This window comes from Antedon bifida, chromosome 11, assembly GCF_963402885.1.
Source record: "Antedon bifida chromosome 11, ecAntBifi1.1, whole genome shotgun sequence".
Taxonomy (NCBI): Eukaryota; Metazoa; Echinodermata; class Crinoidea; order Comatulida; family Antedonidae; genus Antedon; species Antedon bifida.
The window spans coordinates 13967224-13985664 of record NC_136236.1 but is presented as its reverse complement, the minus strand read 5'-3'; the positions used below and the strand labels follow the sequence as shown (position 1 = coordinate 13985664).

Here is an 18441-nt window from a genome sequence, read left to right as displayed (position 1 = left end):
CGTCACTTGACATTACAGTAGGCAATTGTATGTAACTGCACAAATGTTTGTCTCTAATTTTACTAATTTAGAATTGAAATGAATGATAGGACTTTCCTACAGTCCGAATTAGAATAGATGTTTATTTCCTTTTCTGGCCTTTTGACAATCAGTGCTTTATTATTAATGGTTCGTTATTGGTGGTTCTCCTGCTAGCACGTATCCTGTACTGTTAGTATTGACCGACGGTGAATACGCACAACATATTGTTTTATCACCCATGATACCATTAAAAAATGGGTGATAATCGGAGGTGAGGGAGGGGGCGATAATGGAGGAAATAGGGATATGGACGATGGAGCTGTGATTGGTGGGAAGGTTCATTCTTGTTACAAATCACCACCGCGACACAAAACCAATAGTAATGTGTAAAGATGCCTATGCCTAGCCTGGCTAGTGTATTCTCTCTATTTGTTTAAATACATATGCATTATTGTAATAAATAATTTCAAAAAAGTTTTTAAAAAAGTGTTATTATATTTTCTGAATTTCTGAAATTTTAAGACTTGAATTGGTTGAGTAGGCCTACGCGTAATCACGGTGGGAAAAGCCCAGATTAGCTTAATTATTATAGTTAATTAGGGCCTATTCCTTATTTCTATATAAATTGCTGTACGTGAATACGTAACCTACCACGTGTCAGTTATTTTATTTATTTATTTTTTTTTAAGGGGCGGGGCCTCCCTCTAAATCCGCGCCTGGAATTGAAATTAATGTGGGATGATCCTACAGTTCGAACTAAAATAAATGTTTTACTTCCTTTTCTGGCCTTTTGACATCAGTGATTTGTTATTAATGATTCGTTGTTTGTGGTGGTTTCTGCTCGCACGTATCCTGTACTGTATTATTAGATTGAGTGAACGTGAACACGACGATCATGTCCACATGGGTAGTAGTCGAAATTTGCCAGTCGACGTACCACCAGTCGCCTAGCGCATGCGCACATCATAAAAATGACGTAATAATTAAAGATGTATTGTCCCCCAAAAACATGAAAAATGAAGATTAACGCAAGCTTTTTAAGTTTCTTAAGAACAATCTTAACGTTCAAAATAGGCTCCCAATCGAATACGACATTTGAAACAGAGTCCACAACAGAAATAGACACCAACATTATATATGAATTGTTGTATTTAATAAAATTTTGAAAAATTTCTGAGTTTCGTAAAAATTAATCATTAATCAAAATTAATTATTATGATCATGACGAAATACATAATATAAAATTTAACATTTTAGCATGAGTCCTTAGTAGAGTTCTAATATGAAAAGTAACGGTGTTGGAGTATACAAAATGTCATGCCATCAGAGTGAAGAAAATGATCTTTCTTTTTAGAACTTAACAGTTCGAATTGTCTGTATCGCACGATGACGTCACTGGATTGAAGTAAAGGCCAGAAATACACAAATGGAGAGTTGATACACCACCGTAGCATTGATAGAACTTCTCACAGTCGTCTGGATTTTCATAGAAACCATTTGCTTTTCCGCTGCATGAGAATCCTGTTGATACCTGAGCTGCCACTTGGGCTCCTTTGCACTCCAGGAATTCTGCCTGGCTACAAGGGGGGTTGTAATTGGCATCGAAGGCGTAGTAGGACTGGCACCGATGATGTGCGGGGACTCCAGAAACACAGTTATAGTACCACTCGCACATTCCAGGGAAAGGATCGGCATAGATACCATCATCTTTACCAGAGCAAAACGGGTCACTGTTTGCCTGAGATGCTGAATTATACAACAGTGAATGATTTAGATTTTACGGTCGCAGATCCAGAAATTTCACACATGGGTGACTGTAGGCCTCGAAAATAAAAACACTATACATTTTTATTAATAATTTATACTAAGTTAAAATCAAAATTGTGAGTTATTTGATGAATAGGCGTTGATTTCAGCTCTGATGATGAGAGTAGTTTCTTGAAACATGTCACGGTATTTTAGTTTGCACATTCATCAAATGCCTCACAATTTTGATTTTAACCCGAAAGCTTGGTGGTATCATACATGATTTATACTAAGTTACTTTAACATTCGGAATTGAATGAAGTTAAACATTGATTTTAAAATCGATTATATATGCAACATGTTTGATAAAAAGGATCTGATTGTATTAATTATGATGAGGATGTGCCTCCTCGAAGATCTGGAACTTAACGTGTTATTAATTTGAAGAAAAGTGAATTCGTTATGACCATCTTGTCGATGAATTACTTCAACAGTCTTCACATAAATCATGTCTTTAATAGCTAATTTTTGAAACACAAAAAATGAAGGTCAAAATATTCTAAATTTAAATTGGCCATATCAAATTAATATTAAAGTTATTCACTTTAAGTCGAAAATTCGAGCCAAAAACAACAAGTTTACGTAATTAACATGTAAATTAATTTGATTACATTTCGTCTGGAAAATCGTCGTGAGCGAAAGTAAACAAAGATTTCAAACCACGAGTATGCATTATGCATGATGCTAATTAGGATTGTTTACAACTCGTCACGGGTGAGAAGGTGATTTCACACAGATCGCGAGGAAGTTTTATGATTATGCATACAGAGTAGCCAATCAAGCGCGTTGCATTATGAGATATGTTTTGATCGAAAACTTTGACTGGAAGTCAAAGTTATATTTTGAACAAAAAAAAACGTCTGTATTTCAGTTAAATTATTTTTTTTTGGACTAATTTTTGGTGAAAGTTAATAACTATTATGATACTTCAAAATTACCCACTTTGTTTCGAAATAATTGTTTACAAATTGTTTTAGAATTAGTCAAAGGGACAATACATCTTTAATAAAAGAAGTAATTACTTAATAAAAACTCAGTACTTACCAGCCGGCAATAGGCCAATGTTGATAACAATAACCAGTAGTGTGGTTGCAATACCCATATACATCTTGGTTTGGATAAGTTAACAGTGATAAGAATGTACAGTTGTCTTCGACGATACAGGTTAGAGAAGTTTGATTATTAAATTTCATTTCAACTCTTTTATACTTTTCTTTGAGTTTGAACCTTGAAAATCGAGAAAGTTACGGATTATTGATGAATCTTTACAGATCCTGGTTTGATGAAATTTCGGATATTATACTTAACAGTATAAGAAGGCACAAGGTTAAAATGAATCTTATGTAACTCTCATAATATATTTTTCAGCGATGGATAACCTTCATTTGTATCCATGCCAATAGTTGTAGGCCTACTTCATAAAACAACATACGAAATGTACCTGGTCCTTGTGTGAGCTTTCATCACCAGTGTATGTCTACCTTGCACACTCCTTGGCATTATCCCAGGCAACGTTTCCTGTTTACAATGCTGGATATATGCCACTCACCGATAATGTTTTGGAAACCAACCAATACCCCGTTGATGACACCATAGAGATTGAAACTTATCCCATAAATCCAGGATACGGTAATCTATTGAAATATTAATTCAATCTTTTCAAGGAGTTTTTGTTTTAACTAATATTTAATATCTTCTCTAATCTGTGTTTTGAGGTAGGTCCCATCCGTGTACCTTGAAATATGAATGCATTACTAATACTATTTTCATTTCTTAGTACATTACCACGTGTCACCGTTCAATACGTTTATTATTTATCTTATTATAACAATTGAATTATAATTAATATATTTATCTCATGATTGAAATTCAAAGTTAGATTAATAATTCCGAGTAAATTAATTTTGTTTTACTGATTTACCTTAACATGTGAGTGAGTGAGTGGCCGAGCGGTTAAGACAGTGGAACCGTAATTACGTAGCCATAACATCGGCAGGGGTTCGAGGCTCACTCACTCTATGGTTCTGGTGGTAGAACTAGTCTTCTCGGATAAGGACTATAAACCGTAGGTCCAGTGTACACATCTAGCTCGTGTGCACTTTAAAGAACCTAGTACATCTTTCGAGACGAGTAGGGGGTTACCCCGGTGTATTAGTACATCACAGCCACTGATCACCAACTGGGCCCTCTGGGAGACCAGTCTTTGACTAAAGAGGTTACCCAGTATAAATATGAATAAAAAAATAAATAAAAATTGAAGTAAAACATAAATAGGCCTACCGTAAAACCTCGAAAAGAAGTCCATCTCGAAAGAAAGCCCGCTTATTAATTTAATTACTAACACTGAAGATTAGTGCTACCAAAAAACAATTTGTTTATTATTTTACTTTCTCGTTTTGATTTAGATTTTGACTTATTTATTTGTATCTCCATTGAGATCTAGCCACTGATATCCACTGCATTATTTGCTTTTTGATTTAGTTTATTTCTTAAGAAATAATAATTATAGTTAATAATAATAGTTATACTAGTGTACTTTTATGTTACATTGATTTATACCTATTGAAAATACATTTTGCCTATATTGAATTATGTATTGTTGTTATTGTTGTAATCGTGTTCGTGCAAGCAATCGGATAATAATAAGAAGAGCAGGATAGAACCTATCTCAATGATCAATAATGACAATTAATAAATACGTTCCTGGTAATATAATATAAAATGATTAACAAACTCATTCTTGGAGCTCGGTTGGTAAATTATTATACAAATATTAACATTAGGACACATATAACTAAACGCACGTTTAAAACATTAACATAAATTAAAATTAAAGCATAATTAAATTTCCGATCGTAGCCTATTTCAACTGTGTCTCCTATACGATGTGCCCAGCAGTGCCGAAGGAGGTATGATTGTCAGGGATTTCACGTGGATGCTGCAGGTTGTCAGCTCAGATATAAACCGAACAATGATGAAACAAATCATTATAAAAAAATTATCTATCACCTGTAAACATTTTTATTTTAAATATACTGGTATTTAACCAGAACAATTGTAATTGTATGTAAACTGTACAAATATTTGTCTCTAATTTTTCTAATTTAGAATTGAAATGAATGATAGGATCGACTTTCCTACAGTCCGATGCTTTATTTCCTTTTGGCCTTTTGACAATCAGTGCTTTATTATTAATGATTCGTTATTGGTGGTTCTCCTGCTAGCACGTAAGGCCTATCCTGTTAGTATTGACCGACGGTGAATCCTCACAACATAGGCCCCTATTGTTTTATCACCCATGATATAGGACCCATGGGAGATGGACGATGGAGCTGTGATTGGTGGGAAGGTTCATTCTTGTTACAAATCACCACCGCGACACAAAATAAAAACAATATAAAACAAGGCCAACAGCCATAAGTCGCGTGCTCTCAGAAAAAAATGAAATTTCAAAAAGTAATGTACTTTAAAACTTTTTTGTACATCAAAACAGTTCAAAAAGTACAGAAAACGCAAAGTGATACCGGACCGACCAACCGACCGACCGACAGACCGACCGACAGACCGACCGACATAGTTAAAACTTGTCTGTACATCGAAACAGTTCAAAAAGTACAGAAAAGCGATAAAACGCATAGTGATACCGGACCGACAGACAGACAGTTACTAGAAGCACTACCCGTTATGCCACAATGTACACGAGTAAAAGAGCATTCACATGAAGGGTATATTCTTATACGCGCTTCCACCAGTCGCCTAGCGCATGCGCATGTCATAAAAATGTCTGTGATTGGTGTGATATGGAGGATTTGGGGTTAAGGTTCATTCTTACAAATCATCACCGCGACACGAGGCTAGGCTGTGTTAACTAGGCACGTTAAATATATCAACTTATAGTATGCGCCGTCTATAATTGTTCTACTCCGCGTTAAAAAATGTTGCCTTCTTGATGGTTAGGCCTTGGTCTAGCCCCTCGTTATAAAAAGTAGGTGTTCTATAAAACAATAATGCATGTTTTATATTCATGTAATTGATCAAATAATTTAGTTAGGTGAAAGATAAACTGTTCTATTTTCACGTCATGAGATTATTTGTACCATTGTATTCATAAACAATATGTATTTGTATATTTATTAATATCGCAAAATATGAATATGTGAACAGATTAATAAATACTCATATAGCGCCCTCTATAGTAGTAATGAGGTTGTTGATGCGTCTCCCAATTGTGTTGTTTTGGGCTCTGTATCGTCGTCGCGCTGCAGGTCTAGAGGCCTCTTTAGTATAGTACATTTCAATTCATTTTAGGGCTACAACGTATGACAACAAAGCACAGCTTATGTCAAAATGAATATTAAGCACAACGTTGAAACATGCTGCCTAGACCTGTCATAGAGAGATGATTGCATGGCGCGAAATGGGCTAGCCTCTGTGTCGAAACGCAACCTGAAGCTTGAGAATTTCCTGAAGGTGAACTTAGCCCAGGATGTCTTTGACCGCGTACAGGCCTACGAAGCCTGTATTGTAAACTCCGCAAAAGAAAAAAAGGCTTTTAAATTTAAATATGCAGTTCTTGGGGATGAACGGCTGTATATTACAGAAAATCCACCAAAGGTTATTAAAGAAGAAGAAAGCTTACACCTTCAAGATGTAATTGCCATAACATTGGTAAGAAAGGCAATTGTTTGTTTTTGTTTGTTTGTACTGTAGGCCTAGTCTAGTCTAGTTAATTGTCGTATTCGATTTAGACTTTCACCGTTGAGTACAGTTTTTCCGTTGAGTACTTCTTTAACGGAGTATTTTGAGCGTTGAGATTGTTCTTAACGAAAAAGCTTTCGTTGTCAACGTTTTCTATTCGAATGACTTTCTGTTGAGCACAAATTTACAATTCGAATACAAAAAGTACTCAACAAATCTTTACGTTGACAACGAAAGTTCCCAATCGAATACGACAAATGTGTGAACAACAATAATTAGGCCTATAATAAAATGTGGTTTATAGTGTGGATATGTTATATAGTTAGTTAGTAGACGTTTTTGCTATCTAATCTAAAGTTGATTGCAAGTTGAAAAATTTAATTTTGAAAAATTACTAAATAAAGTAACCACTCAAACTAACAATCGATACATTACTTTCTTTGAAATTGATAATAATGTTTCCCTTATTGGTACAGTATTAATAAATTAATAAAAATTAAATTAAAAACTTGTTGGGAAAAACAGTGACATTTTGCACCTTCCCACAGCAAATTCAAAACTACAGTATATTATATTATAATTTTGATTAATGTTGGTTAGCTTTTCAATATATTGCTTCTCAGGGTCAACAAGTTTAACCTCCAATGTGAACCATTGATTGATGATTGGTGTTTCTATTGATTATTGTAGGTCTAAAGCTTATATTTTTATGATGTAGGACTTTGGCCTTTAATTAATTGATTTTCTCCTAGTAGTATGCTACCGTACCTAGAAATTTATAGTATTTTTGTTTTATAATAATCACCATGGTAGTGCCAGTAGACTGAATAAACGCCTTTATGTAACTGTCACTAAATATAATTACAAGGTCAAGTATAGTCTTTTGATTAGCTCCATAGATGCGTATAAAACAACCTTTCTAGGGCTTTGTCAATGGGATCAAAATTTGATACGTTTCAGTGCAAACTAATACAGATGTTGTCAATTTGTAATACAGTAGATTACAACACACATTGTTACAAGTTAATAAATTAAAGTAACTAGTGTAAAAAAATAGCAGTTTGTTGTTGGTCTCTATGGTGATAGCAAAAGAGTATAGTACTGTAACCATTTCTGCCATTCAAATCATACAATTATAGTAGCGTGCTACTACTGTGTGAATTATTGCTAAACGGCTCAAAGTGGGTGTGTCTGCTAATTGATACCACATTTATTCAGTTAATATTAATAATATACTAGAAATTGCAAAATATAATTATAACTGGAGTTCTCACTAGAAGTTAAAGCTTGTCTCATAAAGATCCCAATAACGGACTCAACAGTATAGCAAAAGTAGTGTGAATAAAATTTACAATCTAAAAAAAAGTGCAAGATACTCATTTATTTAAAATATTTGGGCTAAAGCACTGTGGGGTAAACTATAATTTGCACTTTTATTCAATTAGTAAACAATCTTTCACTTTTTAAAAATATTTAGGTAAATGATTTTCCTGACTTCTTGAGCGGTGAGGAGCGTGAAAATGCCCAGCACATTTTGATAAAACATTTGCTGGAAAAGTCTGTTCCTAAAACACGAAGGAAAAATGTAAAGAAAGATTCAAACCAAGAAAAGCAAAACGGTAGAAACACACCAGAACTTTGCGTTTCTGATCCTTCTGGGAAAAAATACCAAGGAGATGAATCAGATGTTGAAGAAAAAGAGAAGAATGGTAGCGGCTTACGTCTTAACAGAAGTTTTGATGAATCCGCCCTCTACATGTTAAAACTAGAGGATGAGGTTTCATCCGAAGGGGAAGATCAATTATCAGTGTCATTACCAACCTCCTCGTTTAAGACACTCTCAGGCGACCAAAAGTCTGGAAAAGATGAATCAACTTTGAAGTCATCAAAGCAAACTAAATCATCGGTCGAAAGTGTTGGAACATGTCGTCCTTTACCTCAAAGACCTTTACATAATAAAGACTCAGCCCCACGTCTAGATGTTTCCAGCACATTCTCAACAGACATTGCCTCAACTTTAGTTAATAGAGACAAAAATTCTAATAAGAAATTACAAATGCGTAACCTTCCTTCGCCAGACAGTCCTAACAACAAGAAAAAATCAATGCCTTTCAAATTCAATTTGGATGCATCGCAATCTAAAGAAACTCTAACTAAGAAAAATTCTGATGGTAATACTAAAAGCCGACAGAAAAAAGTGGTACCAAAACAGAGAAGCTTAGATATTGAGATAAGTACTAACGATTCATCTGTGACAACAGAAGAGTTGGAAGATATAACGTTTGTGAAAGAAGAAGTTGAGACACATCTCTACATTTTGTCACCATCTTCTACATTTCTCATGCAGTTTCAAAGTACATGGAACAATTACATTATTGTAAGTTTTTTTTTTCTCTTTTTTTTTGCGTTCAACACCTTAATATTTAAACTATAAGTCAGTCATTCATCATACATAACATGATAATACTTTTTATTTACAAGCTAAAAGTATCAAATTCTCAATATACAGTCCTTAAGCATTAATTAAATTGTTTAATATATTAAACAGTAATGCATTTAATTGTGCTGCTATGAACCAATACAAAATCAAGGTATTCTCTATTATACTGTAATTGATTTTATTATTTATTTCAACAATAATTTACGAGGGTGGTCCATCCAGCCGAAGCTGATCATTAGGGACTCTCACAAAAATACAATATGACATAAACATGCAAAATTTAAAAAAAATAAATATACATTAAGATATATAATAAAATATACAATCATATAAAATAAAGATAGACAATCATATAAAATAGAATTCTTTACAAAAGTCTACACAATATTAAAATTTAAAAAATATTTAAATTATTATAGTACAATACAATACAACAAGATTTCAGTTTACTATACAGCTGGAATGATTGAAAATGATAATTAAGCTTACTCGTAATAACATCCACTGTTTAGACAACATTCAAGCCTAATATAGTAATACATCATCATATTACAGTAAGGCTGTAAAGATTGAATGCACGATAGCAATCACATTTAATGCTTACTTACATCAAGTGTATATTTCCCCAGCCCATAGCTAGTAATATGTTGCAATATCATTCATTTGGTTCAGGTTAATCTACTCTCATCACGAGTGTACAAAAAGACTACCCTGTAACCACAGTCTTGACTGATTTAATTTTGGTCATGTATTGCTCATTCAAATTTAATAATTATTAAAATGTCCAAATTTGATTTCTTTAGCGATCAACAAGAATGTTGGAAAATGCGGAGTCCGCTGGAAATTCCCTGAAAAAACCATCAGGTTCTACCAGGTACAGTATATCGTAGAGTAGTCCGTATAAACACAATGAATGTACATTGCGATAGCTTCTGCATCCACCACCCTACTCTTACAATTTCCATAATTGTCACAATTTTAAAGATGTATTGTCCCTTGAAACACAAAAAAATGAAGGTCAGAATATTCTAAATTTAAATTGGCCATATCAAAGTAATGTTAAAGTTATTCACTTTAAATCGAAAATTCGAGCCAAAAACAACAATTTTACGTAATTAACAGCTAAATTAACTTGATTACATTTCTTCTGGAAAATCATCGCGAGCGAAAGTAAACAAAGATTTCAAACCATGATTATACATTATGCATGATGCTAATTAGGATTGTTTACAACTCGTCACGGTTGAGAAGGTGTTTTCACACAGATCGCGAGGAAGTTTTATGATTATGCACACAGAGTAGCCAAATAAGCGCGTTGCATTATGAGATATGTTTTGATCGAAAACTTTGACTGGAAGTCAAAGTTATTTTTGGAACCAAAAAACGTCTGTATTTCAGTTAAACGATTTTTTTTTCGACTAATTTTTGGTGAAAGTTAATAACTATTATGATACTTCAAAATGACCCACTTTTTTTCAAAATCTTTTATTTTTTATTTTTTTGGAATTTGACAAAGGGACAATACATCTTTAAGCTATCCTAATTTATAATATATTTATGACTCAATTTAGTTTGTAATGTTATCCATTCATCACCTGCCATTTATTACAATATTAATCATTTTTCAAAAGAGTACTTGATACTAAGTAATAACTTATAAAGGATATTTTTGTTATTAATGGGTACTAATGTAGTAGTCAGATTTCCAAAAGGGAATGCATGCAAAGTATGGTTTAGAAAGTTTCAACATTTCAGTCGCTACATCTTCTGGAGTAACGTTACGCAAGTAATTTGGTTTATAATGTTATCCGTTTCCTGCCATTTAATACAGTATTAATCATTTTTCAAAAGAGAACTTGATACTAAAGGATATTTTTGTTATTAATGGGTACTAATGTAGTAGTCGGATTTCCAAAAGGGAATGATGCAAAGTATGGTTTAGGAAGTTTCAACATTTCAGTCGCTACATCTTCTTGAGTAATGTTAGTAAAGTAAAATTAGGCAAGTACTGTAAAGTTGACGCAAATATAAAACATAATAAAGTGTATAAAAAGGTTCAACAATAATTTGATAAATTCATAGTCCTCAGATAACAATCCAGGCATTTGACATCTTTTCAGGTATTGTCATGCTAGCTACATAATGATTAAATAAAAGAAGAATATACAGTATTATTATATATTATTAAAGGTTATTATGGTAATATAAATAATAAATAGGGTTTAATTCATTCAATAGACATGGCCAAATGGTTTAATACACTTTTTTGATATTATAGTTATTGTGTGAATATAATTAATCAATATTTGACAATAAGTTAAGTACGGTATAATAATGAATAAGAAGACCAATGCCCTCTAGCAAGTTTTGACATTTTAAATTTGTTATTATATAAAATATTAAATTTTGAATATTCTGTTATCTGACATAATTACATTCTGTTCATAAAAGCTTTCTGTACAGTAGGCAAATTTTAATATTCGTACAGTGGGATCTATGAATAGAAAAATATATATTTTTTTTAAATGTTAATGCAAAGATTGGATCATTTACTTATCCTTTGTTAGTACTTTTAAATTAAATACTTTTAAAAATGAATGAAAAATATTTTATTAGAATGTTTTTCATAACAGCCTTTTTTTCTGTATGAAAATTGAGATTGTTTGCTTAAAGTATTTGATTACATTATGTGTTTTTGACCAACGTTTTAAGATTTACCGAAGCCATGGTGATTGAACAACATGGCATGAGAGAGACAAAAGCTTATTTCTTTACAACATTGTTGAAGAGTGAATTTGGTAGGTCTTTGGGGAAAACCGTGCTAACAAAGCAAATAATGGATTTGAATCAACTCTGTAGGGAAAACAGTAGTATAATATGGACAGGTTTTGTTCAGTAATTACAGTACAATTTTCCACTTAATCTTTCATTTGTCTTTTTACTGTCGCCCGTGAACAAACTGTAGATGCAGAACAACTCTCCAGCTATTGAAAAAAAAATGCATTCTTATAAATTAAAAAAAAATAAATTAGACATTTTATAATACTCTACATATCATCTAATCCTCCACCTCCAAAAACGAGTAACATGTAGACCTATCCTATCTTTTTATCTGAATTCATTGTATGTATTGCCTGGTATATTTAATCTTTTATTTCTCCCCTCTTAAATTAAGTACACTGTAGCCTCCTCATGTCTTTCCTAAACACAGAATGAAATATCTATATTGCTTCTCATTCAATCATGAATGGTGTTAGCTTTATACCATTATCACACTTTAAACAAAGTTTATCGGGGAAGCAGGCTAAATGTAAATAATATTTTGGAAAATCGTTAATGAGGACTAAGTTCATGTTTAAGTTAGCTCTGTAGCAGATCACGTTATTTCCTTATAAAGAAGTAGATAAAGTTAGCAATACAGTGTAATTAATTTTTTATGTTAGTTAATAGTATATGATTTTTTTTTGTCAATTTTCAAAACTAACTCATAAAAATAGATTTCTTTTATCATTTACTTTTAATTATGTTCTTAAATTACAATAACATGTCATCATTCAATGTAATTAATATTTCAAATTTTAATTTAATTTCATGCTTCTTCATTGGTTAATATAAATCACCTTGGTAACATCATAACATCTTTTTCATCGTGATTCCAGTCCAGTAAGATTTGATAGGTATGGCATTTCTTCATTAATCAAAGAGGTTAAATAATATACTAGAGTGTGAACTAGTCAACAACGAAGTGATAACAGGACAGGAACACCTTAAAATGGCTGCCTTACAATATATCTGTTTCAAACATATTATTTAATAATAATCACCTAAAATATTACAAAGAACTTCATAAACTGATGCAGCCATATTTGAGCCATGGTTGAGCTGTGATTAAATTGGAGTTTAGACTCTAGATTATTATTTTAACCTCTTTGTCTTCATTAACTCTCACATTTTAATTAAGGTGAAACATTAACAATATGTGTCATTAGTTTCAAACTCCAGAAACTTGAAGTGCTTCATGTCATTCAAAATACTAAGTCATCATAAAATGTCATTTATTACATACAGTATTTCAAGTGTTTTCTAAAAATACTGTACTAGTATTTCATCTAATTTTAATCATTTTTACATAATTTTCTTCACTTTTATACAAGTTTTCAAATAAAATGTGCTAATTGTAAGATTATCCAGGCCTGTTTAAGACTTTTTAAATCTATGTTATTATATCTAAACATGTTATAAGGCCGTGCTAGGTTATAAGATAAATAATGTGACAGAGTCATGACTTGAACACAGGCTCCACTTACTTACAGAGCTCAGTTGCAGCGCCAGTTTCAACAGATGAAGGAAGAGATACTAAATGCAACTAACGACATTGAGAAGTTGTTTGAATTGGTTGCAGAACTTGGAACGGCTGCAGCCAAGTACTTTATTGTTAAAAAGCTCTTCTGGAAGGTAATGTTATGGCAACCCAGTCAACTTTCCCATAACCTTGTGCCCTATACTGGCCCAAAATTACAACCATGGGGTGGTTTTCCAAAGTTGAAACCTTTTGAACTGACAATATTAACATTTTGACTTTGGAATAAGAGTTATATGCTGTCTTTATCCTCAACATTCCCAAAATTAAATTCTGTATTTGGAACTTTTTGAATTGACAATATACCTTTTGACTTTGAAATAAGAGTTATATGCTGATATTTGTAGCGAAGTTCAACAAAATTAAATTTGAATATTGTCCTGTTTATTGCCTTCATAATACATGTACCGTAATAAACTGTAATTTATTCTTCCAATTTTATTATTCATAACTCATAATTTAAATAATTTTTATCTTTGTAGAGTGTTGATCTCTTTGAGTTTTTTGTCAATAAATTACAGTGTTACCTTCCAAAGTCAACTTCTGGTGATGTTCATTCTAGAGCTGATGAACTAGAGTAAGACTTCATTTTATTTTGTATCATATATTCTTCACAAAATATTTACGATGTATAAATCTACGATATAATGTGCTGTATTGTATGGTGCGTATGAATTACGTTTGTACATCATTTATCTATGGCATAGATACATAATTATATTCGGCTCCTATAGAATATTTGAAATTCAATATATTAATCCATAAAATCCATTAGAGTAATATTCTTAATGTTGATCAATAAAATGCTGAGTACATTCTTGCCTTCTATGAAAATAAGCAGAAGTACTTTTTATGATATAATAATATTTATTCTGCAAGTTGAACAAAGTACATTATTCACCAGGAGCAAACAAAACGCAGAGACAAATCAGAATAACTGATCTTACTCCATCATTAATACCAATAAAATACATTGAATGTAGTAAAACAAATATTTTTACTGTTATGTGATAAATCTAAACACAGATACCTCCATTCAATATGAATAGAATATACATCTGTTATCTGAATATTATACAATAGAGTGATGATTCATACAGTAGCGTTTGCTTTTCCATACTTTATGATAATATTAAATGGAGTTGAATTATATATGTTTGTAATTTATCTGATTTTGTAGACAATTTTTAGAAGATTTAAATAAACTTGTTTTTTTTTAAGGATGGTTGTGATTATTTTCAACACTCTGGCACAAATGTTACGGGAAACTGAGATGCTACCTGATCGACTCAAAACACTACAAGCAAATAAGTAAATACTGAGTTACATAAATATAACCTTTGTATATCCCCTATATCAAACTGTACACCATGGGCACTCCCTGAAAGCCATGCCCTGTTGCTATGTCCCGTGAGCACACACTGAATACCCAGCCTTGAACTGTGCACTCCCTGAAAGACATGCCTTGTGACTATGTCTCATGAGAACACTGAATACTCTGTACCCCATGGTCACTCCCTGAAATCCACGCCTTCTGGCTATGTCCGATGAGCACACAAAATACCCACTCTGGAACTGTACCCCATGGTGCACTCCTTAATGGGGGTTCAGTTCCCACTGCCTGAGTTCCACATCCAGAACCACCATTTGAATGCTTTGGAGTGTGACTGTTATAGTTTCTTTTCAGAGCTATTAAAATATATTATTTTTATACATATCTAACTCTACCAATGGTAGAGCACTGTAACCAAGTGATCTAGTTATCTCTTATTCGTAGATTCAAATGTATATTTATGAAATAATTATTTCATTTTGCTACAGTGGCAAGATGGTCCTTGATCTACTGGTGATGTTGACATGCTTGCCTGAGGTTCCACAAAGATGGCGCCCTCCAAGTTTCAAGATGTCCAATACGCTTCTAGAGACTGATGCTCACCACTGGGAGACTTACTCGGATGCTGAGGTAGTTTTTTGTTGTTTACTATAACTAAACAATTCAAGAAACCTTTATTATCAAATTGAAAGACATATTATGATAATAATTTCCCTTTTATTGTAGATTTCTAAGCTTGTGCAGGAGATCACTAACATATCCACTGCTGTCACTTTTGAATTAATACTGATAGCACATCAGGTGAGTTATGGGTTTGGCTTTCTAAAATCATCATAATTTTATCAAGAATTTTTATCTGAAAACGACACACACAACCACTCCGTTCCATCCCAATCACCATAGTCTTTAATTTAACAGTTTATATTTTTTTTAATCTTGTTTCAGGCTAACTGGGGAAATGATGAAGGGAAATTCTTCAACATTTGTTGGCTTGTAAAGGTTCTAGATACATTTTCAACAACTGTAAGTTTTTTTTTCACTCAACTTTTGCAAAATCCTTTATTTATTTTCCACCTTGTATGGGTACATATACTGCAAGTAAGCAGTGATTTGCTGTTCCATTCGTTAAATTCCTTCATGTTGAGTCTCATCTTGTTTTTTTTAAAGGAAAAATTTGTGGAAAGATTGTTGGCACAGGCTATGAAGTTACTGCTACCATCCAAAGATTCAGTCATATCTCCTGACGACGCTGTGCTCCTGTTCCAGCAGTTCTTTGTCTTGCAGACCTTGATAGAGTACAGTTCCAGTATAATATCCCATATCAGGAACAATTATATGGAAGAGTTCCGGTACTACGTGCAGTCACCCCACATACTGGTGAAGTTCCCGGCTAACTATCCCATCAGAAGGATGACGCTACAGATTATAGATGAAGTTCTGTCCTGCGTACTGCAAAAGAACACAGTGTTGAAAGGCCATAAAGTGTAACACATCACATTTCTGTAAATGCAACAATAAGACTAAACTAGAACTGAAGTCTAGCTATATCGTTTGGTCATCATACAGGCCATAGAAAGGTGATAAATGATGGGAAAAGATCCATCATTTAATGGTGAGATTCACTTTGCACCCCATTCTCTGTACTCCTCTGTACTGTACTTTCAATGACAAATTTAAGTCGTTTATCTTTATTTACGTCTTTAAATGTTTTGTATACAATGTTATGCAACTAGATTTACTTAAAAATAAGACTTGGTGAAAGTTTAATCAAATAAGTATGTTATTTAGAATTAGAAAGAATTTTATTCAAATAATATTATTAAAATATAAATTTTATTTATGCATTGCCTAATTTGCCTAATTAAATCTTGCTTTCATTCATTGAAAATGTGCAAAATATTATATATTATAATTATCTTTAATTCTTTTTGTTTGTAATGTTTTACTCATCAATTTCTTTCATATGTGTTGAGTGCAGCAAAGATTAAATATACTTTGTGATTTTTTGTTTGTTTTTCAAATGTGTAAATACGAATATTAGGGCCAACAAGAAATCTTTTGGACCAAACTGTTTACATTCTATTAATAAAAGATGGTATAAGAATTGCACTCATGTTGGCGTTCTCAGTCAAGAACACAACAACAAGTTCTGTAACAATGCAAATTACCTATGATTTACAGGTTAAGTCCTGAATTTTGCACATCACATTTTGTAACAATTTATAGAAAAAATCCGTCCATAATTAAAATAACTAAATTAATTATATAATGTTGTGTTTATCAATAGTTTAATGTGCAAATTTATAAGACGAAAACAATGCAACTTTACCCTCATTTGAAGTTAATTTGTTTATGAGTAGTTGAGTAGTCAAATTATTGGTTTTAAAATGTATAATACTGCGACAAACAACGCATAATTTGGTAGTCGCTTTTTTAATACATAAATAATTGTCAGTTTTTAGTATTGTTTTAGTAGGTTTTGGTGTGCGTATATTACATTTAATCGTATATTTATCTTATTGTATTTTATTCTACAATTTCTTGCATTGATCTAGTAAATTCCGTCCAAAAGTATTTGCAGAAAATGACATTCTATAATATAGAGATCCAGATTCATTTATATTTTGTTTTAATTTAGGACAAAAGTTCACAACTGTTATGATTATATCAAATCAACCAGATGGTATAGATGTTATGTCGCCTCAGTAATAAGATGCATGTCTATTTTATTGACATATTTATTATTCTAGGTTTACCTAAATAGTATTCACACACTCCCTGATACGACTAAAGCTCTGTCTACACTATCAAAGTAGTTTGACAAAAAAAGTGTGATGTGCCCAATATTTGATATGACATCATCATGTCCATATATGGGCACATCATTTTTTTTCCCCATACAATTTGATAGTGTAGACAGAGTTTAAGACATTTTAAAGTCTTAACGTATACGATAGAGTTGTGTAGAATTTATAAAATCTATGTATTTCCTTTTAAATCCTAAATAATGAAAAAGAACATTTTACTTGGAGATGTGCTAAGTAATTCATTATTTCGGTGACATTTTATCTATAACTCGCAGTGTGTTCGATTTAAAGTATAAATTATTTAATCAAATGGTATACTGTTCTGTAGACCTATTGTTGATATCATTCGGTGTACATAGTTTATACTTTTAAAGCCAATACTAAGTATGGTGTTATGTCTTGTTAAACTGCATTTAATGCCTTGTATGTTTAGGCCCATAGACAACTGAATTTTTGCCAGTAATAATAAAATTCAATTTCAATACAGTGATTATATTTTGTCGTTTTTTACCCATCCAAGTTTCACACAGATTAGGCGCACTTTCTTCATAGTACTTTTTCATTCGGTACTATACCATTCGTGTCGCAAGATTTTCAATGTACTTATTATTAGTATAAAGTACCAATTACGTCGGAACAAACATCTAACACAAAGCTACTCGACAGCAGGGTTACAAACAATTACAATCCAATAATGAAAATAAACAAAAAAACGATACATAAAATAAGATAGCCAAAAAGGAAGGCCAAGTAAGTTTGGTCTTAGCGCCATGACGTATGGTTTCATTGTTGACTAAGTACCGTATTGTACTTTGATTGTTTTTTTTAGGCTACGATGCACTCATTGTCTTCCCTGTATATTTGTTTTGTGATCATTGACTCGTATAAATCGATATCCAAATCCAGACTGCTTTTATGATACGTTCATACCTCCTTCCGTGTTCCAAGTTTATTTGTTATTACCACGCAGTAGGTC

General features: G+C 32.3%; 2 protein-coding genes across 4 annotated transcripts; one reads left to right on the top strand and one right to left on the bottom strand.

The window, feature by feature from the left end:
- Positions 1-1202: 1202 nt before the first annotated feature.
- LOC144855770 (protein obstructor-E-like) lies at positions 1203-3298 on the bottom strand. 2 transcript variants are annotated; one of them, XM_078713697.1, is made up of 3 exons: positions 3269-3298; positions 2872-3054; positions 1203-1767 (listed from the first exon to the last, which is right to left on the bottom strand). In XM_078713697.1, exons 2-3 carry the CDS (start codon positions 2933-2935, stop codon positions 1379-1381), a joined length of 453 nt encoding a protein of 150 aa, XP_078569823.1. In that variant the 5' UTR covers positions 2936-3054; positions 3269-3298; the 3' UTR covers positions 1203-1378. The 2 variants fall into 2 exon arrangements, with proteins under 2 accessions (XP_078569823.1, XP_078569822.1); XM_078713696.1 differs by having other exon boundaries at positions 2872-3292.
- A 2787-nt stretch (positions 3299-6085) lies between these two features.
- Positions 6086-17951, top strand: LOC144855965 (uncharacterized protein C12orf56-like). 2 transcript variants are annotated; one of them, XM_078713934.1, is made up of 11 exons: positions 6086-6495; positions 8003-8902; positions 9769-9839; positions 12625-12642; positions 13279-13420; positions 13808-13902; positions 14547-14636; positions 15147-15288; positions 15385-15459; positions 15604-15681; positions 15826-17951. In XM_078713934.1, the coding sequence occupies exons 1-11, from the start codon at positions 6235-6237 to the stop codon at positions 16144-16146; spliced, it is 2193 nt and encodes a 730-aa protein (XP_078570060.1). In that variant the 5' UTR covers positions 6086-6234; the 3' UTR covers positions 16147-17951. The 2 variants fall into 2 exon arrangements, with proteins under 2 accessions (XP_078570060.1, XP_078570061.1); XM_078713935.1 differs by lacking the exon at positions 12625-12642.
- The last annotated feature ends 490 nt before the right edge of the window (positions 17952-18441 follow it).